Source organism: Monodelphis domestica, chromosome 2 (assembly GCF_027887165.1).
Source record: "Monodelphis domestica isolate mMonDom1 chromosome 2, mMonDom1.pri, whole genome shotgun sequence".
NCBI classification, from domain to species: domain Eukaryota; kingdom Metazoa; phylum Chordata; class Mammalia; order Didelphimorphia; family Didelphidae; genus Monodelphis; species Monodelphis domestica.
In genome coordinates, this window is record NC_077228.1 from 166,144,338 (window position 1) to 166,168,823 (window position 24,486).

General features: G+C 34.0%; 1 protein-coding gene and 1 long non-coding RNA gene across 6 annotated transcripts in view; one reads left to right on the forward strand and one right to left on the reverse strand.

The window, feature by feature from the left end:
* Positions 1-6,666, forward strand: part of LOC107651327 (uncharacterized) — a 54,047-nt gene extending 47,381 nt beyond the window's left edge. For all 3 annotated transcript variants that reach the window (XR_008916283.1, XR_008916284.1, XR_008916282.1), the window contains one exon: positions 6,541-6,666. This is a non-coding gene — a long non-coding RNA (uncharacterized LOC107651327). The remainder of the gene's footprint in view (positions 1-6,540) is intronic.
* The window catches only part of LOC103096087 (interferon-inducible protein AIM2), a 38,738-nt gene extending 20,128 nt beyond the window's left edge, over positions 1-18,610 (reverse strand). The window contains exons 1-2 of one of the 3 annotated variants that reach the window (XM_016430281.2): positions 18,249-18,610; positions 17,788-17,847 (exon numbers count right to left, since the gene is read on the reverse strand). Coding sequence is in view for 1 of the 3 variants with exons in the window: in XM_016430283.2 (XP_016285769.2) it covers positions 17,788-17,798 (11 nt within the window). In the remaining 2 variants the exon portion in view is untranslated. The remainder of the gene's footprint in view (positions 1-17,787; positions 17,848-18,248) is intronic. The other 2 variants (XM_016430283.2, XM_016430284.2) reach the window with 2 other exon arrangements.
* Positions 18,611-24,486: the final 5,876 nt, after the last annotated feature.

Consider the following 24,486-nt stretch of genomic DNA (forward strand, 5'->3'; position numbering starts at 1 on the left):
ATAGATACAATCTTAGTTCAGGACCATATCATTTATCTCCTGGTCTACTATGGTAGCCTTTTCATTTGTCTCCATATCTCAGTTCTCTCCTCAATTCTTCACTTGATTGCCACATGATTTTATTTAAGCATATGTCTGCCAATGTCATTACCTACTCAATAAATTCTGGTGGCTTTCCAAAATCAAATATTTCTAACTTACCAGTCTTCTTACATTTTTCTGCCTTTCATACATTCTATTATTTAGCTTTACCAGTCTATATGACATGTATGTCTCACTCACAAAATTTTATTTCCTGCCTTCATGTCTTTGCATTTTGCTGCCTCCCTGGAATGCTCTCTCTTCTCACTTCTGCCTCTTAGTTTTTTGACTTCCTTCAAGACTCAGCTCATATTTCACTTTCTATAGTAGAGGTTTCCTACAAAAGGAGTTTTCTCCTGGTCTCCACAACTGTTAGTCCTCTCTCTCTTTCTCTCTCTCTCTCTCTCTCTCTCTCTCTCTCTCTCTCTCTCTCTCTCTCTCTCTGTTCTTATCATAATCAATTTTTCTTATGTTGTCTTTTTCATGAGAACATGGGCTCCTTGAAGAAGGTAGGTACTCTTTTTGCTTATCTTTGTAGTCCCAAATTTATCACAAAGACATGTTAAACCCTTAATAAATACTTGTTGACTAGAAAAAGGGGAACATACAGAATTGGAATCTGGAAAGTAAAACTATATATTAAATTTCCTTAATAATTAAGTGCACAAGTCAAAAAGTTAAGGTATTGAAATAATTCAAAGCAAAACAAGGAACAAAACAAAAAGCTATAGAGAGAACCTCAAAGAAGAATGATATAGAACATTTTGGGATGTCTCTATGTTTGTAAGGAATCTAAAATTAAAAATGCAAGCTAGAATAAACAAGGAAAGACTAAATACTCTAACTATAATGAATGACAGAATAGTTATGCCATTGAATGACACTGAATGTAAATGGGATGAATTCACCCATAAAACAAAAACAGATTTCAGGATGAATCAAAAGCCCAAATTTGACAATATATCATTTACAAAAAAATATATTTAAAAATGAGAGATGCATATAGAGTAAAAATAAATATACTATGTTGCAGCTGATTCAAAGAAATTAGGGGCAGAAATCATGATCTTTGGCCTTTTCCCAGGAAAGGCCACTATTTTTCTACAGCCTACCCATGAACTTAATATTTGTTCAGTTGTTTAGATCTGTCTGTATTGTATTCATATGGTTCTTGGGCTTGTCTTTGCAGGTATTTTATATTGTCTGAAGTAATTTTAAATAGAATTATTCTTTCTATCTTTTTCTGCTATTTTTTTTGTAACTTATAGAATTGCTATATCATTATTCTGTCTTATAGAAACTTGTTTTTATTTTTTTCCCCTGGGTAGTCTTTGTTAACTAGGAAGGCTATCTCCTATTGAGATAGGCATAGTGTTCCATGTGTCCCAATATCTGATCTTGTCTTTCTTTCTTTCTTTTTTTTAAACCTTGTCTTCCAGGTTAGTTTCTTTTGAGATGAAATGTTTCATATTCTTTTCTATTTTGATTTTGCTTGATTACTTCTTGTTGTCTTAGAAAATCATTAGGTTTCCCTTGTCTAATTCTGATTCTTTATTATTTCCCTCTGTGAGTTTCTGGATCTTTTTTTTGCCATTTGAGTGATCTTTGTTTCACAATATCCTTGATTTTCTTTCATTGTTCTTATTTTGTCTTGTTTTTCCTCAACCTCTTTTATTTGTTTTTTGAGGTCTTTTCAAATCTTTTTCAAAATCTCTTTTTGAGCTTGTAATTCTTGTAACTTTAAAAGGAAACAAACTCTTATTTAACCCTTTTGTGTTGTAGATTTACTTTACACATATAACCTAGAACTCTATTTTAGTTTAACATTGTGAAAATATTAAAATAGCCTTGTAACTTTATTCCTTTTTCTTCCTCCTGCTGAAAAAAAATACCCATTACACCAATCAGATTTTTTAAAAAAGCCCATTATTATATGCTGTTTTTGGAATAGGTATTTTTATTTCACTGTCCTCTGAATTTGAGCTATGATTTTCTCTGTTTCCATAATAATGGTTATTATTAGGTTCTTCCTCCTTTGCTTGCTCATTTTTAATTATTTCTTTAAAAAATTTTAGCAATCAAGCCAATATATTTAATTATTGGCTTTTTGCTGGACTTTCAGAATTCCTATTGTACTGAGTTATATTACCTTGGATTTCAGGACTTTTTTTGAGTTTGTTTTTACCTGGGTCCTATTTAGTTTTTCCAGTTTCTATAGTCCAGTTCCAATGTAAACACAGCTCCCCACTCAAGTCCTAGTCCTTGAATGACCTCAGGCCATTGCTGTTGGTAGAAGCTAGTCTGTCTCCTGCTATGTCAGTAACCAGGAACTCTACTCTCTTGAGAGTGACCATAGCTGATGGGGCTCTAGTCTAGACCTCAATAACCATACTCCCTGGTGCATGCTCCTTTCTCACTACTCCTCTCCTATTACTACTGCCTGGGACAGAGCTGGCATCCAATCCATAATCTTTGGGCCTCCAAAGTCCCTTGTTCACTAGAAGCAAAACCAGGCCTCCTGCTCTTAGGGCCGAGAGCCCCCAGACTAGGTGTCATCTACTCCTTCAATATTTAGCTATGGGCCAGTTCAGGATTCCGGAGTGGAGGCTGTAGCATGCACAGCTGTTCTCAGGACACTCATCCAGAGGATTCCAGTGGTATCCTCAGGAATGAAACAAAATTAGGTGAGGTTGCAAATTCTGTCGTCAGGGATTATTTTATTGATTTAATCTCTGCTCTCTTGCCTCCAGGGCCTAGGGTGGTTGGAAACTTTCCTCTTTAGCTATTCAGCTTCACTCTTTTTGGTATGATTTTGTGGAGTTATTTTTGGTTGTTTGTGGTGGGTAAAAGGACAATGAGAAAGTCTCATACTCTATTCAGCCATCTTCCTTTGGTCATTTCATGTTGCACAACACATTCAGTTGCCCTGAACTGGTGAATAACTGGTTTAACTGGTACAGTGTGAACCCCACAAAATGCTTTTAAGATGAGATAATAAAGACAAAGATCAGCCATTACCACCTTATCCTCTTATCCTTTTTTTTTTCAGCTGGCACACTTTATTTTATTTTAATAACAAATTTTCACATAAGTTTTCTGAAGTTATATGATCCTATTTGCCTCCTTCCTTTCTCCTAGAGCTGGCGAGCAATTCAATCTGGGATTTATGTATATTATTACACAAAACATTTCCATATTATTCATTTTTGCATGTGAATAATCTTATAAAACCAACACCCCAAAACATATACCCACATAAACGAGTGAGAAATCAAATGCTTTCATCTGCATTCCTACTCAAAGAATTCTTTCTTTGGAGGTGGATAGCTTTCTTTTTCAAAAGTCCCCCAGAATTATCCTGGATATATTATTGTTACTTGCAAAGTCTATTACAGTAGATCATTCCACAATATTGCTGTTACTGTGTACATTTTTTTCCTGGTTCTGCTTTTCTTTCACTCTGCATCAGTTCATATAGCTCTTTCCAGCTCTTTCTGAAGTCATCATGTTCATCATTCTTTATGGCACATCACCATCATATATTACAATTTGTTTAGTCATTCCCCAATTGAGGAATATTCCTTTAATTTCCAACTCTTTGCCACCACAAAAAGAGTAACTATAAATATTTTTATACAAACAGGTCCTTGCCCATTTTATTTTTTTATCTCTGGTATATAGACTTTGTAGTAATAGTGTTACTGAGTCAAAGGGAATGCATTCTTTTATAGCCCTTTCGGCATAATTCCAAATTGCCTTCCAGAATGGTTGGATCAGTTCACAGGTCCACTAGCAATGCATTAGTGTTCCAATTTTCCCACATTCCCTCCAACAGTTACCATTTTCCTTTACTGTCATATTGGTCTATCTGATAGGTATATGGTGGTACCTCAGTGTTGTTTTAATTTGCATTTCTCTAATCAAGAGGGTTTTGGGACATTTTTTATATGATTATTGATAGCTTTGATTTCTTCTTCTGAAAACTGCCTATTCATGTCATTTGGTCATTTATCAATTTGGGAATGATTTGGATTCTTATAAATTTGACTTAGATCTTTATGTATTTGAGAAATGAGACCTTAATCAGAGAAATTTGCTATAACATTTTCCCTAGTTTGTTGTTTCCCTTTAATCTTGGTTTTATTGGTTTTTGTTTGTATAGAAACCTTTAAATTAATGTAATCAAAATTATTCATTTTACTTATCATAATATTTTCATTCTCCTGTTTGGTCATAAATTCTTTCCTTCTCCATAGATCTGAGAAGTAAACTATTCTACAATCCCCTCATCTGCTTAAAATATCACTATGTTTAAATCATATACCCACTTTGACCATAGCTTGGCATAGGGTGTGAAATATTAATCTAAACCTAAATTTTGCCATACTGTTTTCCAATTTTCCTAGCATTTTTTTGTCAAATAATCATGGTTGGCATAGTTTAAGTTAAGTTCTTTATTACTTTGCCCCTCATTCCTTACTCCTTATTAGATAATTTAGAAAATACATCATTTCACTGGCCCAACTATATTATTTTCATCCATGGATCTATCTTCTATTGATGCCATATTAGTTCTTAGTCTAAATCTCTGTATAATTTTTTCCTTTTAAAATATTATATTTTCCTTTCCTAGATTACATATAGACACACTTTCTAATAACCATTTCCTGACATTTTGTGATCTATGTTCTCTCCTTCCATCTCTTTCCTCCCCCTTCTCCAAGATGGCAGGTAATATCCTATAGGTTATCTAATACATATTTCTATGTTCATCATGTTGCAAAAAAAAAGATATATGTCACTTAGACAAGAAAAAATTCATGAAGGAAATAAAGTGAAACATGGTATATTTCAGTCTGCATTCAGATTCCATCATTTTCATTTTTGGCAATGGATAGTTTTTTTCAGCATGAGTTTTTGAAGTTGTCTTGGATTTTTTCATTGCTGATAATAGCTAAGTCACTCACAGTTGGTTATTATACTGTCTTGCTCTTATTGTATACAGCATTCTCCTGGTTCTGCTCACTTCACTTTGCATCACTTCATATAAGTCTTTTTGAGGATTTTTTGTGATCACCCTGTGACATTTTATATGATACTCATATACCACAACATGATTAGCTATTCCCCAATTTACAGACATGCTTCCAGTTTTAAATTATTTGCCACCATGAAAAGATTTTCTATAAATATGTTTGTACAAGTAGGTTTTTTTTTCTCTTACCTTTGATAAAGACTTAGTAGTGGCATTGCTGAGTCACATGATATGCAGTTGATGGCCCTTTGGGCATTGTTCCAAATTGCTGTACAGAATGGTTATATCAGTTCACAGTTCCACTTATAGTGTATTAGTGTCTCAGTTTTCCCACATCTCTTCCAGCATTTATCATTTTCTTTTTTTGGGGGGTCATATTAGCCACTCTGATAGGTATGAGGTAGTAGTTCAGAGTTGTTTTAATTTTAATTTCTCTTATCCACAGTGATTTGGAGCATTTTTTTCCTGTGACTAAAGATAATCTGCATTTCTTTATTAGAGAACTGCCTCTTCATATTTTTGACCATTTATTAATTGAGGAATGACTTGTATTTTTATAAATTTGATTCAATTCCCTATATGTTTGAGAAGTGAGGCTTTTGTCAGAGACATGTTATAAAAATTTCCCCTAATTTGCTATTTTCCTACTAATCTTGGTTGCAATGATTTTGTTGGTGCAAAACTTTAAAAAATATAATATAGTCAAAGTTTTCTATTTTACATCTCATGATTGTTTTCTATGATTTTTTTCGTCATAAGTTCTTACCTCATCCATAGGTTTGAGAGGTATTTTGTTCTCCTCTAATTTGTTGATGGTATTCCCTTTTATGTCAGAATCATATATGAGATTTTGGTCTATTCTTAGATTCTGTAGCACTTGTTTTCTAATTTTTGAAGTAGTTTTTGTTGAATAGTGAGTTTTTCTTCCAGAAAATTGGATCGTTGGCTTTGTAAAACACTAGATTACTACAGCCACTTACTATTGCATATTAAATGGCTAATTTATTCCTTTGGTGTACTACTCTATTTCTCAGCCAGTTCCACATTGTTTTGATGGTTGTTATTTTATAATACAGTTTGAGATCCAGTACAGCTAAGCAATCTTCCTTCACATTTTTTCCACTTAATTCCCTTAATATTTTTTGGGCTTTTACTCTTCAAGATGAATTTTGATATAATTTTAGGCTAATGGGAGTATAAAAGTTGATGTATTCATTTGCTACTAGTTGAATTCTTTTGATTTGATTCCACCATCCACCTTCTCAATTTCAACTTCCTTTTGTCTGTGGTTTTCTCCCATTAGATTATATTTCTTAACAGCAGGAACTATCTTTCATTTTCTTGTATCCCCAGGGCTTACTTAAGCACAGTTCCTTAGTATAGTAGACAGTTAATTAATATTTACTGTATTGTATGTATTGCAGGGTTCAACATCCAGAACACTACTGTGTGCTTCTGTTGGCTGAGAGTTAATGGGCCTGTGCACCAAAACTGTTTGGAGGTATCCATTCTTTCTCTTGTGAACAGTAATAAAATTTTGTTAAATGCTATATAGGTGTGGTTCTGTTGTTCTTCACCTAAACTTTTATATTGTAGTTACATTCACACACTATTTGCTTTGTCATTCATCAATTGCTGGACACTTCTTTAGTATCCAGTTGAGAGAATTTATTTTTTATATATACTCAATTATTCTTATAACTAGATTTTAGATAAGAGGCTCCAATCAGTTGGTTGAATTTTGTATATATTTCCTTTGTTCTTAGGAACATTATGAAATGCTGGCTCCCAAACCTGATTAATTGATTAGGGAAATAATATAGATCTTCCTGCTAAATACATTAGATGCTCATCATCACCTATGGGGATGGGGACAGGCTGAGAGTTTAGAAGAACTATCTCCCAATTAGCTATTTACCAAGTAGAGATGTCTTGGGGTGTCCAAGGGAGAGGCTGAATAATGAGCTCCAAAATTTTTATTTATGGACCTGCTCTAGGGAACTTCAGGATCTTTGATTACCAAGAGAATCATTTGACCTAATTAAATTGTCTTGACTGGTCAATTAATAAATTAATTTAACACCCAGAACTACTGCCTCTTGGATTTTTAATCATCGCACAGTTCTTTGCTGCTGTATAACAAGCTGCCAGAAATATTGCCAGTGAAGAGAGAGAGATTTCTTCGGTGTCATGGCTTGTTCGTGTGCTATAACTATACAAAGTGCTCAAGAATTATAAAATTACTAAAGCGTTTGATGTGCACATGGTAATCTGGTTTTTTATTTTTTTAAAAAGTGACACTCCAAAATTATGGCAGGGATAACTGGTAAAAAATGTGGTATGTTTCAATGAGACAATTTAAATCCCCTTTAATTAATGGTTTTGTGTGCCCTCAAATACATTTTTGTTCCTCTTAAATAGAACTAAGTATGACTTCCAAGTTAAAGATGAGATCAGACAAATCATGTTTATTATTTGATATACGTGGATAACATTACCTTACATAGCTACACCAATTATAAAACACATAAAAGAGCTCCTGTACCTCATAGGATATTTTCCAAATGATATATAAAAACTCAATTAGGGTAAAATTTTTTATGTATGTGAAGAAAAGACAGAATCTGAAAGCTTTGAGTTTTAAATCTTGGGGTCACATTGAACTAATGGAGGCATGTGATACTTAAAAACACACCAAGATCTCCTCAAGGCAAGGCCTATGAATTATAAGGCTAACAAGATAAAATATGTAGCTGAATATATTAGAAGATTTATTGGCATTTTGATATAAAAACTTTAATATGTTTGATACCTGGTCCAAGGATTCTTAAGAGTCCACAGACTTAAAAAAATATTTTGATAACTCTGTGACAATGAAACTTATCTTATTCATGTTATGCATTCAAAAAGGTTATTCTGAGAAAAAAATCCATTGGTTTCATCAGACTGTCAAAGCGGTGAATGAAACCAAAAATAATGTTAAAAAAAATTTAAGCTAGGCAATACCAATGTCTACATATACATTTGGAACTATAAAACTGTACCATGATGAACTGTAAAAGTACCATGGCAGAAGTAGAAAACTGTGAGCTAAGATGGAAAAATAAAGGACACTTTGCTCTCCTGATCCTAAATCACCTCAAAACAAAGGAAAGCTAGAGGAACTCATCTCACTGAAGTGGCCCAGGAGGCAGCACAATATCTGTGAGAACTGGCAGAATTTGGAGCAGCCCAATATGCTGTAACTTCACCAGAGGGCAATGAAGCTGCAGAACAAGAAGGAACCAGTCCAAGCACTCTACCTAGGTACAGAAGGCAAGGAAGGCAGGAAACCCATTAACTCAGGGTGTGGAGCCTTGAGGCTACAAAGGATTAGAGAGAGGGACTGGGAATTGAAGGAAATTACAAATTCCCACTTGGCAGCTGAGCCCTGAGGCAAAAGGAGACCAGAGAAGGGGACTGGGAATTGAAGGACAATACATACTCTTATGTGGCAGCAGAGTGCCTGAGGAAGCAGAGGCCATCCCAGGCCATTGGAAGGGACAAAGAAGCAGCAGTGGGGACCAGTTCTGCCCATGAACCAATGGGAGAACTTGTAGTACAGAGTACTGACTATAGCTTGACAAAACAGCTGTAAACATCCCCAGAATAAGCCAGCAAAGCCACCTCCTCCACTGACACACTGTCAGAAACAAGGTTACCAAGCTTACCCCAAGTATCAGAGAAGAGGTTTAGATATATACACATATATATATTTAATTTTTACTTTTTTAATGTTTGAAAAATTTTATTCAATTAATCAATTCAGAATATTTTTCCATGGTCACAAGACTCATGCTCCTCCCCTCCCCTCTTCCCAATTCCCCCTCCCCCCCAGACCACCCACAACTCCACTGGATTTTATATGTGTCACTGATCAAGACCTGTTTCCATATTATTGACATTTGTACTGAGGTGATTGTTTAGAGTCTACATCCCCAATCATATCCCCATCAACTCATGTGATCAAGCAGTTGTTCAGAAAAGAGTATTTTGCAGGCTTGGTGCACTTAGCCCTCTACTCTAGGAGCAGAGAAGAATCTCAACAGATAGATAAGATAATGGGGAAAAAACTAACTAGAAAAATGAGCAAAAGACAAAAAAAAACAACAACAACAAAAAACAAAAACAAACCCCTTTAACCCTGACCTTATAAATTTACTTTAGTCACTGGGAAGGCCAAAATATGAACTCAGAAGAGAACAAGGCCAAAAAGAAAACATAGGAGCTAGATCAAAAAAAGAATAACACCCACACTGTAGAAACCTCCTTATCCTATAGGGAAGAAGGAAGGTAGGAAGAATCAGGGAGGCAGGGAATAAAAAAATGGAATTTGAATTGGGGAGGCAGTCATTCAAAACAAAATGGGGAAAGGCTAAAAGAAGAGAGAGAAAACATAATAATATAGATGGAAACACAATTAGTAATCATAACTGTTAATTACTAGCTGAAGTAATTAATAACTTTACGAAAGTTGTAGGATACAAAATAAGTCCACATAAATCATCAGCCTTTCTATAAAACACCAACAAAATTCAGTAGCAAATTTCATTTAAAATAACTCTAGACAATATAAAATATCTGGGAATCTACTTGTCAAGCCAAACAGGAATTATAGGAACACAATTACAAAATATTTCACAGAAATAAAGTCAGATTTAAACAATTGGAAAAATATTAATTGCTCATGGGTAGGCTGAGTTAATATAATAAAAATTACATTCCTACCTAAATTGATTTGCTTATTCAGTGGCATATCAATCAAACTGCCAAATAATTATTTTTAGGACTAGAAAAAGTAATAAAATTCATCTGGAAGAACCAAAAGTCAAGAACATCAAAGAAATTAATAAAAAAAATATGAAGGAAGGTGGCTTGGCACTACCAGATCTCAAACTATACTCTAAAGTGGTAATCATCAAAACTGTCTGGTAGTAGTTAAGATATAGAATGGGTGATCAATGGAAAAATTAGATACACCATATATAGGGATAAATAACCTTAGGAAGCTAGTTGTTTTATAAATCTAAAGACCCCAGCTTTTGAAATAAGAACTCATTGATTAACAAGAATGGCAGGGAACAATGGAAAACAACATGGCAAAAACTAGGTATAGACCAGTATCTCACACCTTATATCAAAATAAGGCCAAAATGTATTTATGATTTAGATATAAATAGTGATTCATAATTAAATTAGTGGAACATAGAATAGTTTACCTGGCCGATCTTTGAAGAAGGGAAGAATTTATGACTAATCCAGAGATAAAGAATATTATAAGATATAAAATAAATAATCTTGATTCTATTAAATTAAAAAACTTTTGTACAGGATTAGAATGAAAAAAATGACCTGGGAAAATAATTTTTTGAACAAATTTCTCTGATAAAGACCCAACTTCTCAGATTTATAGAGAACTAACTCAAATTTATAAGAAAACAAGCCATTCAATTGGCAAATAGTCAAAGGATATGAATAAGTAGTTTTCAGCTGAAGAAATCAAAGCCAATGATAATCAGAGAAAAAAATAAATCACTTTTGAAATAAAAATTAAAACAACACTGAGGTACTATCTCGCACTTATAAAATTGGTCAGTACCTACCAAAATAAATACAACAATCATATAACAAAATTATAAAACACTCCTCCCACAAATAAAGTCAGACCTAAACAATGGGTAAAACATCAATTGCTCATGGACAGGCTGAGGCAATAAAGTAAAAATGACAATCCTACCTAAATTAATGTACCAATTCACTGCCATACCAATCAAACTACTCCAAAATTATTTCAATGAACTAGAAAAAGTTACAACAAAAGGTCAAGAATGTAAAGGAAATAAATGAAGAGATATGAAGGAGGCCTACACATACCAGATATCAAATTATATTATAAAGTAATAATCACCAAAACAATATGGTACTGGTTAAGAAATAGAGTGGTGAATCAATGGAATAGAATAGGTAATCAACACATGGAAGTTAGTGTTCCTGGCAACTTAGTATTTGATAAACCCAAAGATCCAAGCTTTGGGGAAAAGAACTGACTAGTTGAGAAAAAATTGCTATGAAAATTGGAAAGTAGTATGACAGAGACTAAGCATGGACCAACATTTCACACCATACAATAGGATAAAGTCAAAATGGATACTTGATCTAGATATAAAGGGTGACACCATATGCGAATTAGGGGAACAAGCAAAAGTTTACCTGTCAGACACATGAGAGAAGAATTTATGACTAAACAAGGCATAGGGAACATTATGAAAAATGAAATAGATTATTTTGGTTACATGAAGTTAACAAGGTTTTGTGCAAATAAACCCAATACAACTGAGATTTGAAGGGGATCAATAAATTTTGGGAAAAATTTATAGCACGTGTTTCTGACAAGTCTCATTTTTCAACTATACAGAGAACTGAATCAAATTTTATAAGAATATAAAGCTCAACTGAAAAATTGTCAAAGGATGTGAACAGGCAGTTCTCAGAGGAAGAAATTAAAATCTATCTATAGTTATATGAAAAAAATGCTCCAAATCACTATTGATTAGAGAATGCAAATCAAAGCAATTCTGAGATAACTACCATACACCTACCAGATTGACTAATGTTACTAAAAGGGAAAATGAGAATTGTAGAAGGGGATGTGGGAAAATTGAGACATTAATACACTGTTGGTGCACCTGTGAACTGATAAAACCATTCTGTAGAGCAATATGGAACCAGGCTCAAAAGATCATAAAATTATTCATACCCTTTGACACAGCAATATCTCTAGTAGGTTTTTATTCCAAAGAGATCAGAAGTAATGGAAAAGGACTTACGTGCACCAAAATATTTTAACAGGTCTTTTTCTAGTGGCAAAAACTGGAACCTGAGGGGTTGCCCATCACTTGGAGAATGGATGAACAAGTTGTGGTATATAGTTGTAATGGAATGCTATTGTATCATAAGGAATGATGAATAGGATGAGTTCAGAAAAACAGGAAAAGACTCACATAAACTAAAGCAAAGTTAAGTGAGCAGAAGCAGGAGAACAATGAATACAGTAACAGAAATATATGATGATCAGCTGTGAAGGACTAAACCATCATCAGCAAAGCAAATTTTTAAGACAAACACAACCAAGAAGGAATTAAGGGAGTCTGAGTGCAGATCAAAGCATGTTCTCTTCCACTATATTTCCATCATAAAATTTCTATTATATATGTGATATGCCTTCAATCATGACATGATCGAAATAGAAATACTTATTACATGAATGTATGTGTATTATCTATATCAGACTACTGCCTCAGGGAGGTGAAGGGAGGGAGAAAAATCTGAATTTTAAAATATCAAAAAACAATTGCCAAAAATTATTTCTACATGTAACCTAATTTTTTTTTAAATTGGCAAGTACCATGCTAGCTTCCTTTGTAAACACTAATGAAACACTAGGTTCATTGCTTTAAGAAGACTATAGAAATGGTGACATTTCTTCACCAAAAAAGAAAGTATTGGTAGACATGATTAATAGGCCATAATCTTACAGAAATCTTTTGGAAGAAGCAAATATCACTTCAGTAAATAATGGTAAAGGTTAACAATAAGTACACATATTAGTTTTGTTGAATAAAAATAAAAATAGTTTTCCTCCCAAAGGAACCTGTGAAAAATTTAAGATCCAAGAGTGGAATCAAAAGGCCCTTCATAGACAATGTGTTAAAAAAATGTATGGTTGGAGAAAGTTGTGGTTATGTAGATTTATTTCTTGAAATGGAGACATTTATGATGGCAACTGACCTCCAGAAATTATAGAAGAGTTCAGGAGTCTAGTGATCAGTTCAGATGATGCTAGGAAACAGTAGAAACTGTATCATGTAGGACAATGTTAAGCAACCATCTGATAATTAACAACACACGAACTAGTGGCTAGAATTAAATGCTAGGAGCTTGATTTCTTTCACATACTGATAGATGATAATTCTCTATACTATAATATAGACCTCAAAATATTTCAATAGACTACACTGGTACTGAAACATAATCTCAGAGAGAACTATTTCCTACAATTGTCCAGATATAGCATTAGTTCTTAAAAATTAAAAAAAATTTCAATAGATTTATCTATTAAAAATTCTTAATCACCTGGCAACATGGAATGAAATCAGAAAACATATAGACCAATTTTAGGAAATCTAAATCACGGGAGAACAGGCTAAGGCATACATCATTCTGTCTGCTATTGGAATTGTCCTCAGAATGCTTTCTATACTAGCAAGGAGATTATAGTATTATATCACAAAGATCATATAACAATATAGGTTTCATATCAGGAATGCAGGGCTAGTTCAGTATTAGGGAAATTATTAGCATAATTGATTATATCAATAACAAAACAATGTAAATAATGTAATTTTTTCAATAGATGCAGAAAAAAAGGTTTTGACAAAATATGCATCAATTCCTATGATTAATATTAAAGCACAGGAAGAGATGGAGCATTTCTTAAAATAATAAATAACCTATATCTAAAATCAAGAGCAAGCATTATCTGTAATGAGAATAAACTTGAAGCTCTTACAAATGTGAAGCAAGAATGTCCATCTATTATTACCACTATTACTTATATTGTACTACCATTGCAAGCTCTAGCCAACAAGACAAGAAAAAGAACTGAAAGAATAAAAATAGATAATGAAAAGCTGAAATTGTGGCATAGTTAGAGAAACTTCAAGAATAAACTTAAAAACTAGTTGAAATCATTAACAACTTTAGCAAAGCTATAGGATATAAACTAAACTCCCACAAATCATTAACATTTCTATGTATTTCCCATAAGATACAGCAGAAGATAGAGAAATTTCATTTAAAATAACTGCTAACAATATGAAATACTTTGAAGTGTAACTGACCAGTGGACTATAGGAACCCAATTACATAGCATTTTTTGCATAAATGAAAACAGATCTAAACAACTGGAGAAATATTAATTGCTCATAGTTAGACTGAGCTAATATAATAAGATGATATCCTTTCTAAGTTAACTTACTCAGTGCCAAACTAATTAAATTTCCAAAAAAATTATTTTATAGTGCTAGAAAAAATAACTGAATTTATTTGGAAGAAAAAAATGACAAGAATAGCAATAGATTCAAAGAAAAAAATCTGAAGGAAGGAAACTTAGTAACAGATTTCAAACTATATTACAAAAGAGTAATCATCCAAATAATTTAGTAGTGGCTAAGGTTAGGTATACCATACAGAGCAGTAAATGACCATGATAAATCCAAATATCCATGCTTTTGGAAGAAGAACTCACTATTTGACAAACATTTCTGGGAAAATTGATGAGCAGTTTGGCAGAAGCTAGGCACAAACCAATGTCTCACACTACATATCAAGACAAGGTCAAAATGGGTCTATGACCCATTTTGTTATCTGTTCCATTTTTATTAATGCATTAAAAAAGACTTTTACCTTTTTGGATGTATGTGATATTCTTTCCTAGACCTAGATCTAACACAAATAAGTTTCTAGCATTAGCAGATTTCTATCCCCTCCTCCCCTTTACTGTAATAGTTTTTTTTTTTAATTCACAACTCTTTTATCTGAGATAACTGTTCCATTTTATCTTCCTGTATCCAGCTTTTTTTGACTCATTCTATTATATTCAACTTGACCCCAAGTCTTCAATCTACATATGTATCTTCAAACTACTGAGAACTGATATCATTTAAGGGATATAAATAACATTTTTTTCCATATGAGAAGGAAAGCATTTGACCTTATTGGATCCCTTTTAATCGATCTTTCATATTTACCTTCTTTTTTCTTTTTATCATAACTTTCAGGTCATCAAATAATTCTTATATTGTCTTTCCCCAATTTGTTTTTTGAATGAGTTGTTTTATATTCTCTTTTATTCTTTTCATTCTTTTGATTTTGTTTTATTATTTCTTGTTGTCTTAAGAAGTCATTAACTTCCCCTTGCTTAATTATAATTTTCAAAGTTATTTTCGTTGGTGAGTTTTTGCTTCTTTTTTTTTTCCAGCTGGTTAAACTTTTCCCTCCCATAATTTTCATGATTTTCCTACATTACTTATTTTTCTACTAATTTTTCATCAATTGCTCTCATTTGGCTTTTACAGTTCTTTTAAATCTCTTCTAAGAATACATCTTGGGCACATGTGCATTTTTTTTTCTTTGAAGTTTTTGAAGTATGTGTTTTAACATCATTTTTTCCCCCTGAATTTGAACCCTGATCTTATGTATCACCACAGTAACTATCTTTGGTTAGGCTCTTTCTCTTTTGCTTACTCATTAAAAAAAAACAAAACAATAATGTTTCTTAATTGTTAATTTTATGCTATGGTTGGACTCTGCTTCCAGGGTGTGAGGAATAATGTCTCAGTTTTCAGTTTTCTTCAGGTGTTATTTCCTGAGTTCCTTGGAAGCCTTTTCTTCTAATTCTTATAATCCAGAGCCAGTGATAGTTTCTTTACCCTCAGTTAACCCCAGTCTTTGAGTGACTTCAGGTGCTCCTCTCTGCATCTGATCCCTGACCATGGACCTTGGCAAATTACCCTCCAGAATGGTCTGATTAATTCACAACTTCACAGTATTGATTCCAAGATGGAATGTAAGGGTTAAAAAAACAAACATAGTATTAGAAATGCTGTCAATAGCAGTAAGAGAAGAAAAAGAAATTGAAGAAATCAGAATAAGCAAAGAGGTAATAATAAAACTATCTCTCTTTGCAGACAACATTATGATATTGTGACAAGGAAATCACTTTTAAAAGACTGATATATATTAATTTAAGGTCGCCAAGGAATTCAGCTATGTAATTCCTTAATGAAAACTCAAGTCAGCCGTCAACCTTTTATGGAGTTTTAATTACAAACAGGAGGAAGAAAGGAATTAGAGATAGAGAGATAGAGGGAGAGAGAAAAGGGGAGAGAAGGGAATAGGGCTTAAATACCCCTTCTGTTTAGGCTGGGCCAAAAGGCCCAAGCCCTTAGATAGCTGGGGCAATGAAAGGAGATCAGTCCCTATTACTCACGTGACCAAAAATGGAGAAACAGTCTCCGGGGCCCCCACCTTCAGCTTCCTTCAGCGCAAGCTTCTCAGAGCACACCACAACCACTCCAACAAACTCCTCCACCACCTCTCGAGTCTTCAGACCCCCCTATCCTTCAGGAAACCATCCAAGTTCCCTCCCCTCAGTCCTCACATCTGCCAATCACCTGTCCATCAATTTCCCTGTGCCAATGGAGGCTCTAGCTTAACCCAGGACCACCCAGAGGTCTCTGGCTTTGCACATGTCTGTTGAAGGTCATATTTTCAAATAATTAAATCTTTGATCCTTTGCTACAGCCCTTTCTAAATCCTGTTAACCTGAGTAGGGTAGAGATTGAAATAATTAAATTTTGATCTAGGCTGCAGCCCTTACTCAATCCTGTTAGGACTGAATAGGGTGGAGATTGATTCCAAGTATCTCCATTGTATCAATTCTAAAATCAATCATGACTCAAAGAAATTCCTGTTTTATGCTTAAGCATAGGTCAAAGTCCTTTCCATTGTTCAGCAAAAGGTTTCTGTCCTAAAGTAATCTTAAGAAGGTAGGAGAAGGAACCTCCCATGCCAATGGGGTTCACATTCCAATAGTCAAGACCCACTATCAATAGGAAGTTTTTCAAGTATGAAATTTCCCAATGGTGAAATTTCCAACATTTATAAGTCTAAGAAATTTTGAGGTTTACAATATATATATATTGAAAATCCTAGAGAATCAAGTAAAAAGTAGTTGTAACTATCAATAAGTTTAGCAAAGTAGTAGGATATAAAATAAATCTATATATATCATATATCACTAGCATTTTTATAAGTTACTAACACATTCCTACAAGAAGAGTTCAAGATACTTCATTTAAAATAACCACAGATTGAATAAAATACCTGGGAATATACCTGCTAAAACAAACCCAGAAACTATATTAGCATATATAAAACACTTTTTACACAGATAAAGTCAAATCTAAATAACTGGAGAAATATTAATTGTTTATGAATGGGCAGAGCCAATAAAAATAAAATGATAATCCTACATGAATTAATTTTCTTATCCAATGCTATCTCAATTAAATATAAAAGAGAAGTAGAGTTTTGAAGTTGCCCATTTGGGGGAGAATGGTTGAACAAATTATTGTATATGTGTGTAATAGAATATCATTGTTCTTTAATTACAAAAGGGAGAGATTCTGAGAAACCTGGGAAAACTTGTATGAACTGATGTAGACTGAAATAAGGTGAACCAAAAGAACAATTTATATAATAATTGCGAAGTTGCAAAGATAAACAAACAGGAAAATCTAAACTAATAATGCCAGGAGAGAAGTCAGGTTCAAATATCTTCAATTTCAGACTTGGAGAGGAAGGAGAAATGCCATAGGGAAGTCACAAATATAAACAAAATCATATACATTCTACTACATTGAGTGACATTTGTGCGAGTTCTAGAGGATCTGATTCACCTCAGAAGTCTCTTTTTGAGGCGAAACCTTTTTTAGTATCTCAGAGCTTTGAGAAGCTTCCTCACACCCTTTCTTTGAAATTGTATCAAAACTGGAAAAAGGTCCACTTACCCGGAAGGCATCTCTGCAGAGTCACGCTGCTAGTAGAAGGGATGAATCTATTTCTCACTTCTGGCGTAGATAAAGCAATGTAGTGAATGATACAACTATAGACACTCAACTCAGAAAGGGAAATGATAGCAGCAACTGGATTGGAAAAGGACTGGATTACGTGGGGGTGGCGAGCAGACATGCATGGCAAGCAAAGGTTTAGGGAGAGCTGAGAAAGTCTAGAACTATGGATTGAGAAAACATCTTGTGGGGAGAGACGTGAGTGCTAGGAGAGACCTCAGTGGAAGTGCGGAACATTTGTGCGTGTGGTGGTGAGGGAAGGGGGAATGACAGAACAGTGCTAAACAAATAACAGGCCAAGAGAAGACACAGATAAAGTAGAACATGAAAGGAATAAGGAAGCAGAGGCTAGGAATGGAAAACAAAATTAAGTACAGAGCATAATAAAGAGGAACTGATACCTGTAACTGCTTCACCTCAGCTCCTCGTAGTTTTGATCAAAGACAGCCTTCTGGGTAGAGCTCTGTTTTTACGTTATGTGATCCAAATGGGAATGACCGAGAAGAAATTACTGTTTTATAAATAGGAAACTTTCAGTTTCGTTTCATTCGTATCGCAACTGTTCCTTCCTGCCAGCACCTACTGAAGCATTTGCGCACTCCGCGGCTTTGGCTAAGGTTTGAAGTGAAAACGAAGTACTAAGTTTAAGACTCAGAGCTAAGTGAATTTTCGGAGGGAGTACACATCCAGAGACAGCCAGACCGAGGGAGAAAGGGAGGGAGGGAAAGAGGGAGAAAGTGAGAGAGGAGAGGGAGAGAGAGTGAGATTGATTTTGGTCTGTGTGGGAACAGAATGCCTGAGTTAATTGGTTCCCAGTACAGAGCATTTGGACTGGGGAGTGGCATGGAATAAGGACTTCTTTTCATTTAAAAGAAACTCAAAAGGTAACGCCAGGCACCAAACTGACTAAAGAGTAATAAAGAAATCATAGAATGTTAGAAGAGCTTAGAGCATCATTTAATCAATAATATGACTTGTCTAAAGTAAATTTGTGGCAGAGCCAGAATAAAATCAGTTTTCCCAACTCCTTGGGTAGTGTTTTATTTTTTTTTTCTTCATTGAAATGATGTACCCAACAGTTTTACATGTAATGATCATATATCAAAGAACTTTAAATGCTTTTCCCTAATTAAAAATCAAAACAATTTTAACAAGCAGTGTTTGCAAGAAATTACAGATTTACAGAAGGGTATATAGTCTGTACTGAAATCTCCATTCTAATATTATACTTGGAAAAATATACAAAGGAGATAATAATAGTAAAAACAGGTTTTATTTATTTAGCATTATATCATTTAAGCCTCTCACTAAACACAAGAGGTAGGTGCTATTATAATCTCTATTTTACAGATGAGTAAATTGAAGCAGAGAGAAGCCAAGTGATTTGCCCAAAATTATAGTTATTGAGTGTCTGAAGTCAGATTTGGACTCTAGTATTTGTGACTTCAGTTCCAATAGAATTTGTAGCACCTCTTTTCTATTCCCTTAGTAATCACACAGGGACATGCTAGGGACAACATGCACTTGGAATCTGGTGGGTCAAGCAGAAGAGAAAGGAAAAGGGATCAAGCCAAACTTCACTGTAAGAATATACTAAAAGAATTGAAGAGACTGGAACAAAACTGACCCAGAGTGCTGTAGAAGATTGTTTTTTTTTGTTTTGTTTGTTTTTTTTTTTTAGGGGAAAAACAGGAATGATAGAATATAACAGAAGTTTATTTCTCTGGTAAGGTGTGCCCTCAAACTCAGGTCTAACACTCCCCAAATGATGAGGAAGCAATAAGGAATGATCAGTCCCCATACAGCTCAAATGATGAGCTAGTTTCTCTGCAGAGCAGGCAAAAGCTCAGGATTAGAGGCTGTGCACTGACTGAGGAACCCAACAAAACAGTTTTGCCAAAGATATGATACTTGTTAAAAAAAAAGATCATATTACACTTTGTCCATGATATACACTTAGAGAATTCTAGAGAAACCAAAAAACTAATTGAAACAATTGACAATTTTAGCAAAGTTGCAGGATATGAAATAAATTCACATATATCATCAACATTTTTTTATATTACCAATAAAGTTCAACAGCAAGAGATAGAAAAAGAAATCTCATTTAAAATAACTGTAGACAATAAAAAATACCTGGGAGTCTACCTGCCAAGACAAACCAAGGAACTATATGATCACAACTACAAAAAAAGGGAAGTAATGAAAAAAAAATGAAGACAGGTGGCCTAGTAATACCGAATTTCAAACTGTATTACAAAGGGATGAACATCAAAGCAATCTAGTACTGACCAAGAAATAAAGTAGTAAATCAGTGAAATAGATTAGGCACTCAACATGCAATATTGACCATATTAAATTACTATAGTAGCCTAGTGTCTGAAAAACCCAAAGTTTCAGGCTTCTGTAAGAACTCACTATTTGACAGACACTGCTGGGAAAATTGTAAAACAGTATGGCAGAAACTCAGCATAGACCAATATCTCATGCCATTTACTAAGGTAAAGTAAAAATAGAAACATGATATAGAAATAAAGAGGAATATCATAAAAGAATTCGGGGAGTACAAAATAGTGTACCCCTCAGAACTATGGATAAGGCAAGAATTTGTCACCAAACAAGACATAGAGAATATTCTGAGATGTAAAATCAAAAACTTTGACCACATTCCATTAAAAACATTTTATACAAACAAAACCAATATCACCAATATTAGAAAGAAACAAATTGGGGATAATTCTTTTAAAGGCATTTCTTTTAAAGGCCTCATTTCTCAACTATATAGAGAACTGAGTCAAATTTCTATGAATATAAAGCATTCCACAGTTGATAGTCAAAGAATATGAACAGACCATTCTAAGATGAAGAAATGAAAACTATCTTGAGTCATATTAAAAAATGCTCCAGGAGCCAAGATGGAGAAGTAAGTAGGGCAGCAGCTTGTTGTTTCACCACAAAAATTCTCTCCGACCAGGAGTAAAATATCACCACAAAATGAATACAGGAGTGAAAGAATCAACAGAGACAGAGAGAAACAACCTTCAAAAAAGAAAAATCCAAAAGGTAGGCAGAGATCATTTGGGGAACTGAGGTAAGAGGTGAGCAGAGTTAGTAGGAGGTAAAGCAGCAAGTGAAGAGCAAACCAAGAGCAAGCCATACCCCTCACTGCCCCACACATCTGTTCTCACAGATTCTGAACTTAAGTCTAAGCTAAGTCAGACCCTGAGATCCTGCCGGGCAATTAGTAGTCTAAGCCAACTAACACCCCTTGAAATTGTGGAGAAGTACAGAGTTCCAGACCAAGGCAATCAGGGCTGAAGGGGGCTGATCTGCCCAATTTGGGCTTGGGGTGAGGACACAGTCCACAATTTGGGGTGAGGATGCAGTTCTTGAGGGAGGCCTCCCTGGGATCTTTTTGACCAAAATGAAGGGTGGAGCTCCAGGATAGGGCAGTCAAGGGTGTGCCTCACTGAATCAAGAACACCTTGAGACCACAATCATAAGCCTAAGCCTGGGGCTAGAATTTGATCAGCACCTGAATTGATCAAGTTCATACTGAAATCAAAAACTTATACCCAAGCCGGAGGAAAGTCTTTAAGCTATCTGCATCTCAAGGATCAATTAAATCATCAGGGGGAGGGGACTCTCAGAGCCCTCAGCCATCTGGTAAACTAGTAACAACTCAGAAAATAAGCTGAAAATAACATTAACGAAGGACTGAAATTTAAGAGGGTACCTCAACTCCCCAGAAAATAAAGTCTACCTATAATGAGATAGGAAAAATGAGCAAACAATAAAAAACCCTAACTCTAAAGCCTTTTTTTATGGAAACATAGAGCAAGTTGAAGACACAGAAGGAGGCAGCAAAATCAAAGGAAACACCCCAAAGTCCAAAAGAAAAATTTGGATTGGACACAGATTCTAGAAGAGCTCAAAAAGACCTCAAAAACCAATTATTAGAGGAAGAGGAAATGTGGGGAAGAGTGATGTAAGAAGAAATGGGCCAGTTGAAAAAAGGGGAACCAAAACTGAAAGAGGAAAACCAGGCCTTAAAAATCATAATTAACTACCTAGAAAGTAATGATTTTATAAAAAATCAAGAAACAATAAAGCAGAATCAAAGGAATGAAAAAAAAAAAACAGAGGAAAACATCAAATATCTTATTGAAAAAACAATGGACCTAGAAAACAGGTCTAGGAGAGACAATCTGGGAATTATTGGATTATGAAAGCCATAATGAAGAAAACCCTCCCTGGATACCATATTACAAGAAATAAAAAAATAACTGCCCAGAGATCCTTGAAAAAGAAAAGAAAATTGAAATGGAAAGAATTCACAGATTGTCTCCAGAAAGAAATCCTTAATTGACAACTTCTAGGAAAGTAATAGCCATATTCAAGAGCCACCAAGCCAAGGAAAAAATACTTCAATCAACCAGAAAGATACCATTAAAATATCATGGAGCTATAATCAGGCTCACTCTGGACCTAGTGACTTCTACATTAAAGTATCAGAAGGCATGGAATATGACATTCAAAAAGGTGAAAGATTTGGGTTTACAAACTAGAATCACCTATCCAGCAAAACTGAGTATACTCTTTCAGGGGGAAAATAGTCATTCAAAATGATAGAAGATTTCCAAGCATTCCTGAGGAATAAGCCAGACCTTAACAAAAAATATGAAGCCCAAATACAAGACACAAGAGAAGCTCAGAAAGGTAAATAAGAAAGAGAAAATTTAAGGGACCCAATAAGGTAAAAATGCTTATATGACTAAATGGAAAGAAGATTTCTATAATTCTCAAAAATTACTCTCAGTAGTAGAGAAGATAGAAGGAATTTACTCAGAAAAAGGGTGGGAAAGTAAGCTGATTGTGATAATATGATGTATATGATGATATGTGATTATATGATGTATATGTAAATATGATGATATGTAATGATATGTAATTATGATATGATATGTATGCATATGAATGACATGCAAAATCAATCAAGGGCTGAGAGAGTTGCACCGAAAGAAAAGGAAAGGGAGAGATAGAATGGGGTAAATTATATAACATAAAGATGTGAGAAAAATCAATACAGAGAGGAGAGGATAAGGGTGGTGACAGACAATGCTTAAACTTTACTCTCTTTGTAACTGGCTCAGAGAAGGAAAGAAAATGAGTATACTCAGTGGGGCATAGAATTCTATCTAACCCTACGAGAAGTAGAAGGAGAACAAGACAAGGGAATCAGGGGTAATAAAAAGGAGGAAGGAACTGGGTGGGGGTGACAACAAACAAAATACTGGTGAGAAGGAATAGAATAATCTAAAGAGGATAATAAGAAGGAGGGCAATACACTGTTAGTAATGATAATGCTTAATGTGAATGGGATGAACTAACCCATTAAATGGAAGCAGATAGCAGAATGGATTAAAAACCAGAATCCTATTATGTGTTGTTTACAAGAAACACATTTGAGGTAGGGTGACACACACAGATTCAAGGTAAAAGGCTGAAGCAAAATATATTATGCATCATCTAAAGTAAAAAAAGGCAGGAGTTATAATTATGATAATAGACAAAGCCAAAATAGAAATTGATGTGATTAAAAAAGATAAGGAAGGAAATTACATTTTGTTAAAAGGTACTATAAACAATGAAGCAATAACATTACAAAGCATCTATGCATCAAATAGTATAGCATCAATATTTCTAAAGGAAAAATTGAAGGAACTCAAGGAGGAAATAGATGGTAGGATCATACTAGTGGAGGATCTCAACCTTCCCCTCTCAGAACTAGAAAAATCAAAGCAAAAAAAAATAAGAAAGAAGTAAGAAGTAAATTAAATGCTAGAAAAATTAGTTAACAGATACGTGGAGAAAATTAAATAGGGATAAAAAGTAATATACCTTCTTCTTAGCAGTACATGATACATATACAAAGATTGACCATGTACTAGGGCATAGAAATGTTGAAAACAATTGCAGAAAAATAGAAATAATAAATGCCACTTTTTCAGATCACAATGCAATAAAATTATATTTAACAGGGGTCCACAGAAAGGCAAATTTAATGTTAATTGGAAATTAAATAATCTAATTCTTCAAAACATGTGCATCAAAGAAGAAATCACAGAAACAATTACAGACTTTATTAAAAAAGAATGACAATGATGAGACATATCAAAACTTATGGGATAGAGCCAAAGCAGAACTCAGGGGAAAATTTATATCACTGAGTGCCTATACCAACAAAAATAGAGAGGGCAGAGATCAATAAATTGGGTTTGCAACAACAAGTTAGAAAAAGAACAAATTAAAAATCCCCAGATAAAAACTAAATTGCAAATTCTAAAAATTAAAGAATAAATCAATCAAATTAAAAGTAAAAAAAAAACAAACAAACACCAAAGTATTGAGCTAATAAATAAGATTTGGAGCTGGTACTTTGAAAAAACAAATAAGATAGATAAAATACTGTTCAATATAATAAAAAAAAGAAAGAAGAAAGTAAAATTAACAATATCAAAGTGGAAAGGGGCAATCTCACCTCTAATGAAGAGGAAGTTAAAGCAATTATTAAGAACTAATTTGCTCAATCATATGGCAACAAATATGACAATCTAGGTGAAATGGACGAATATTTAC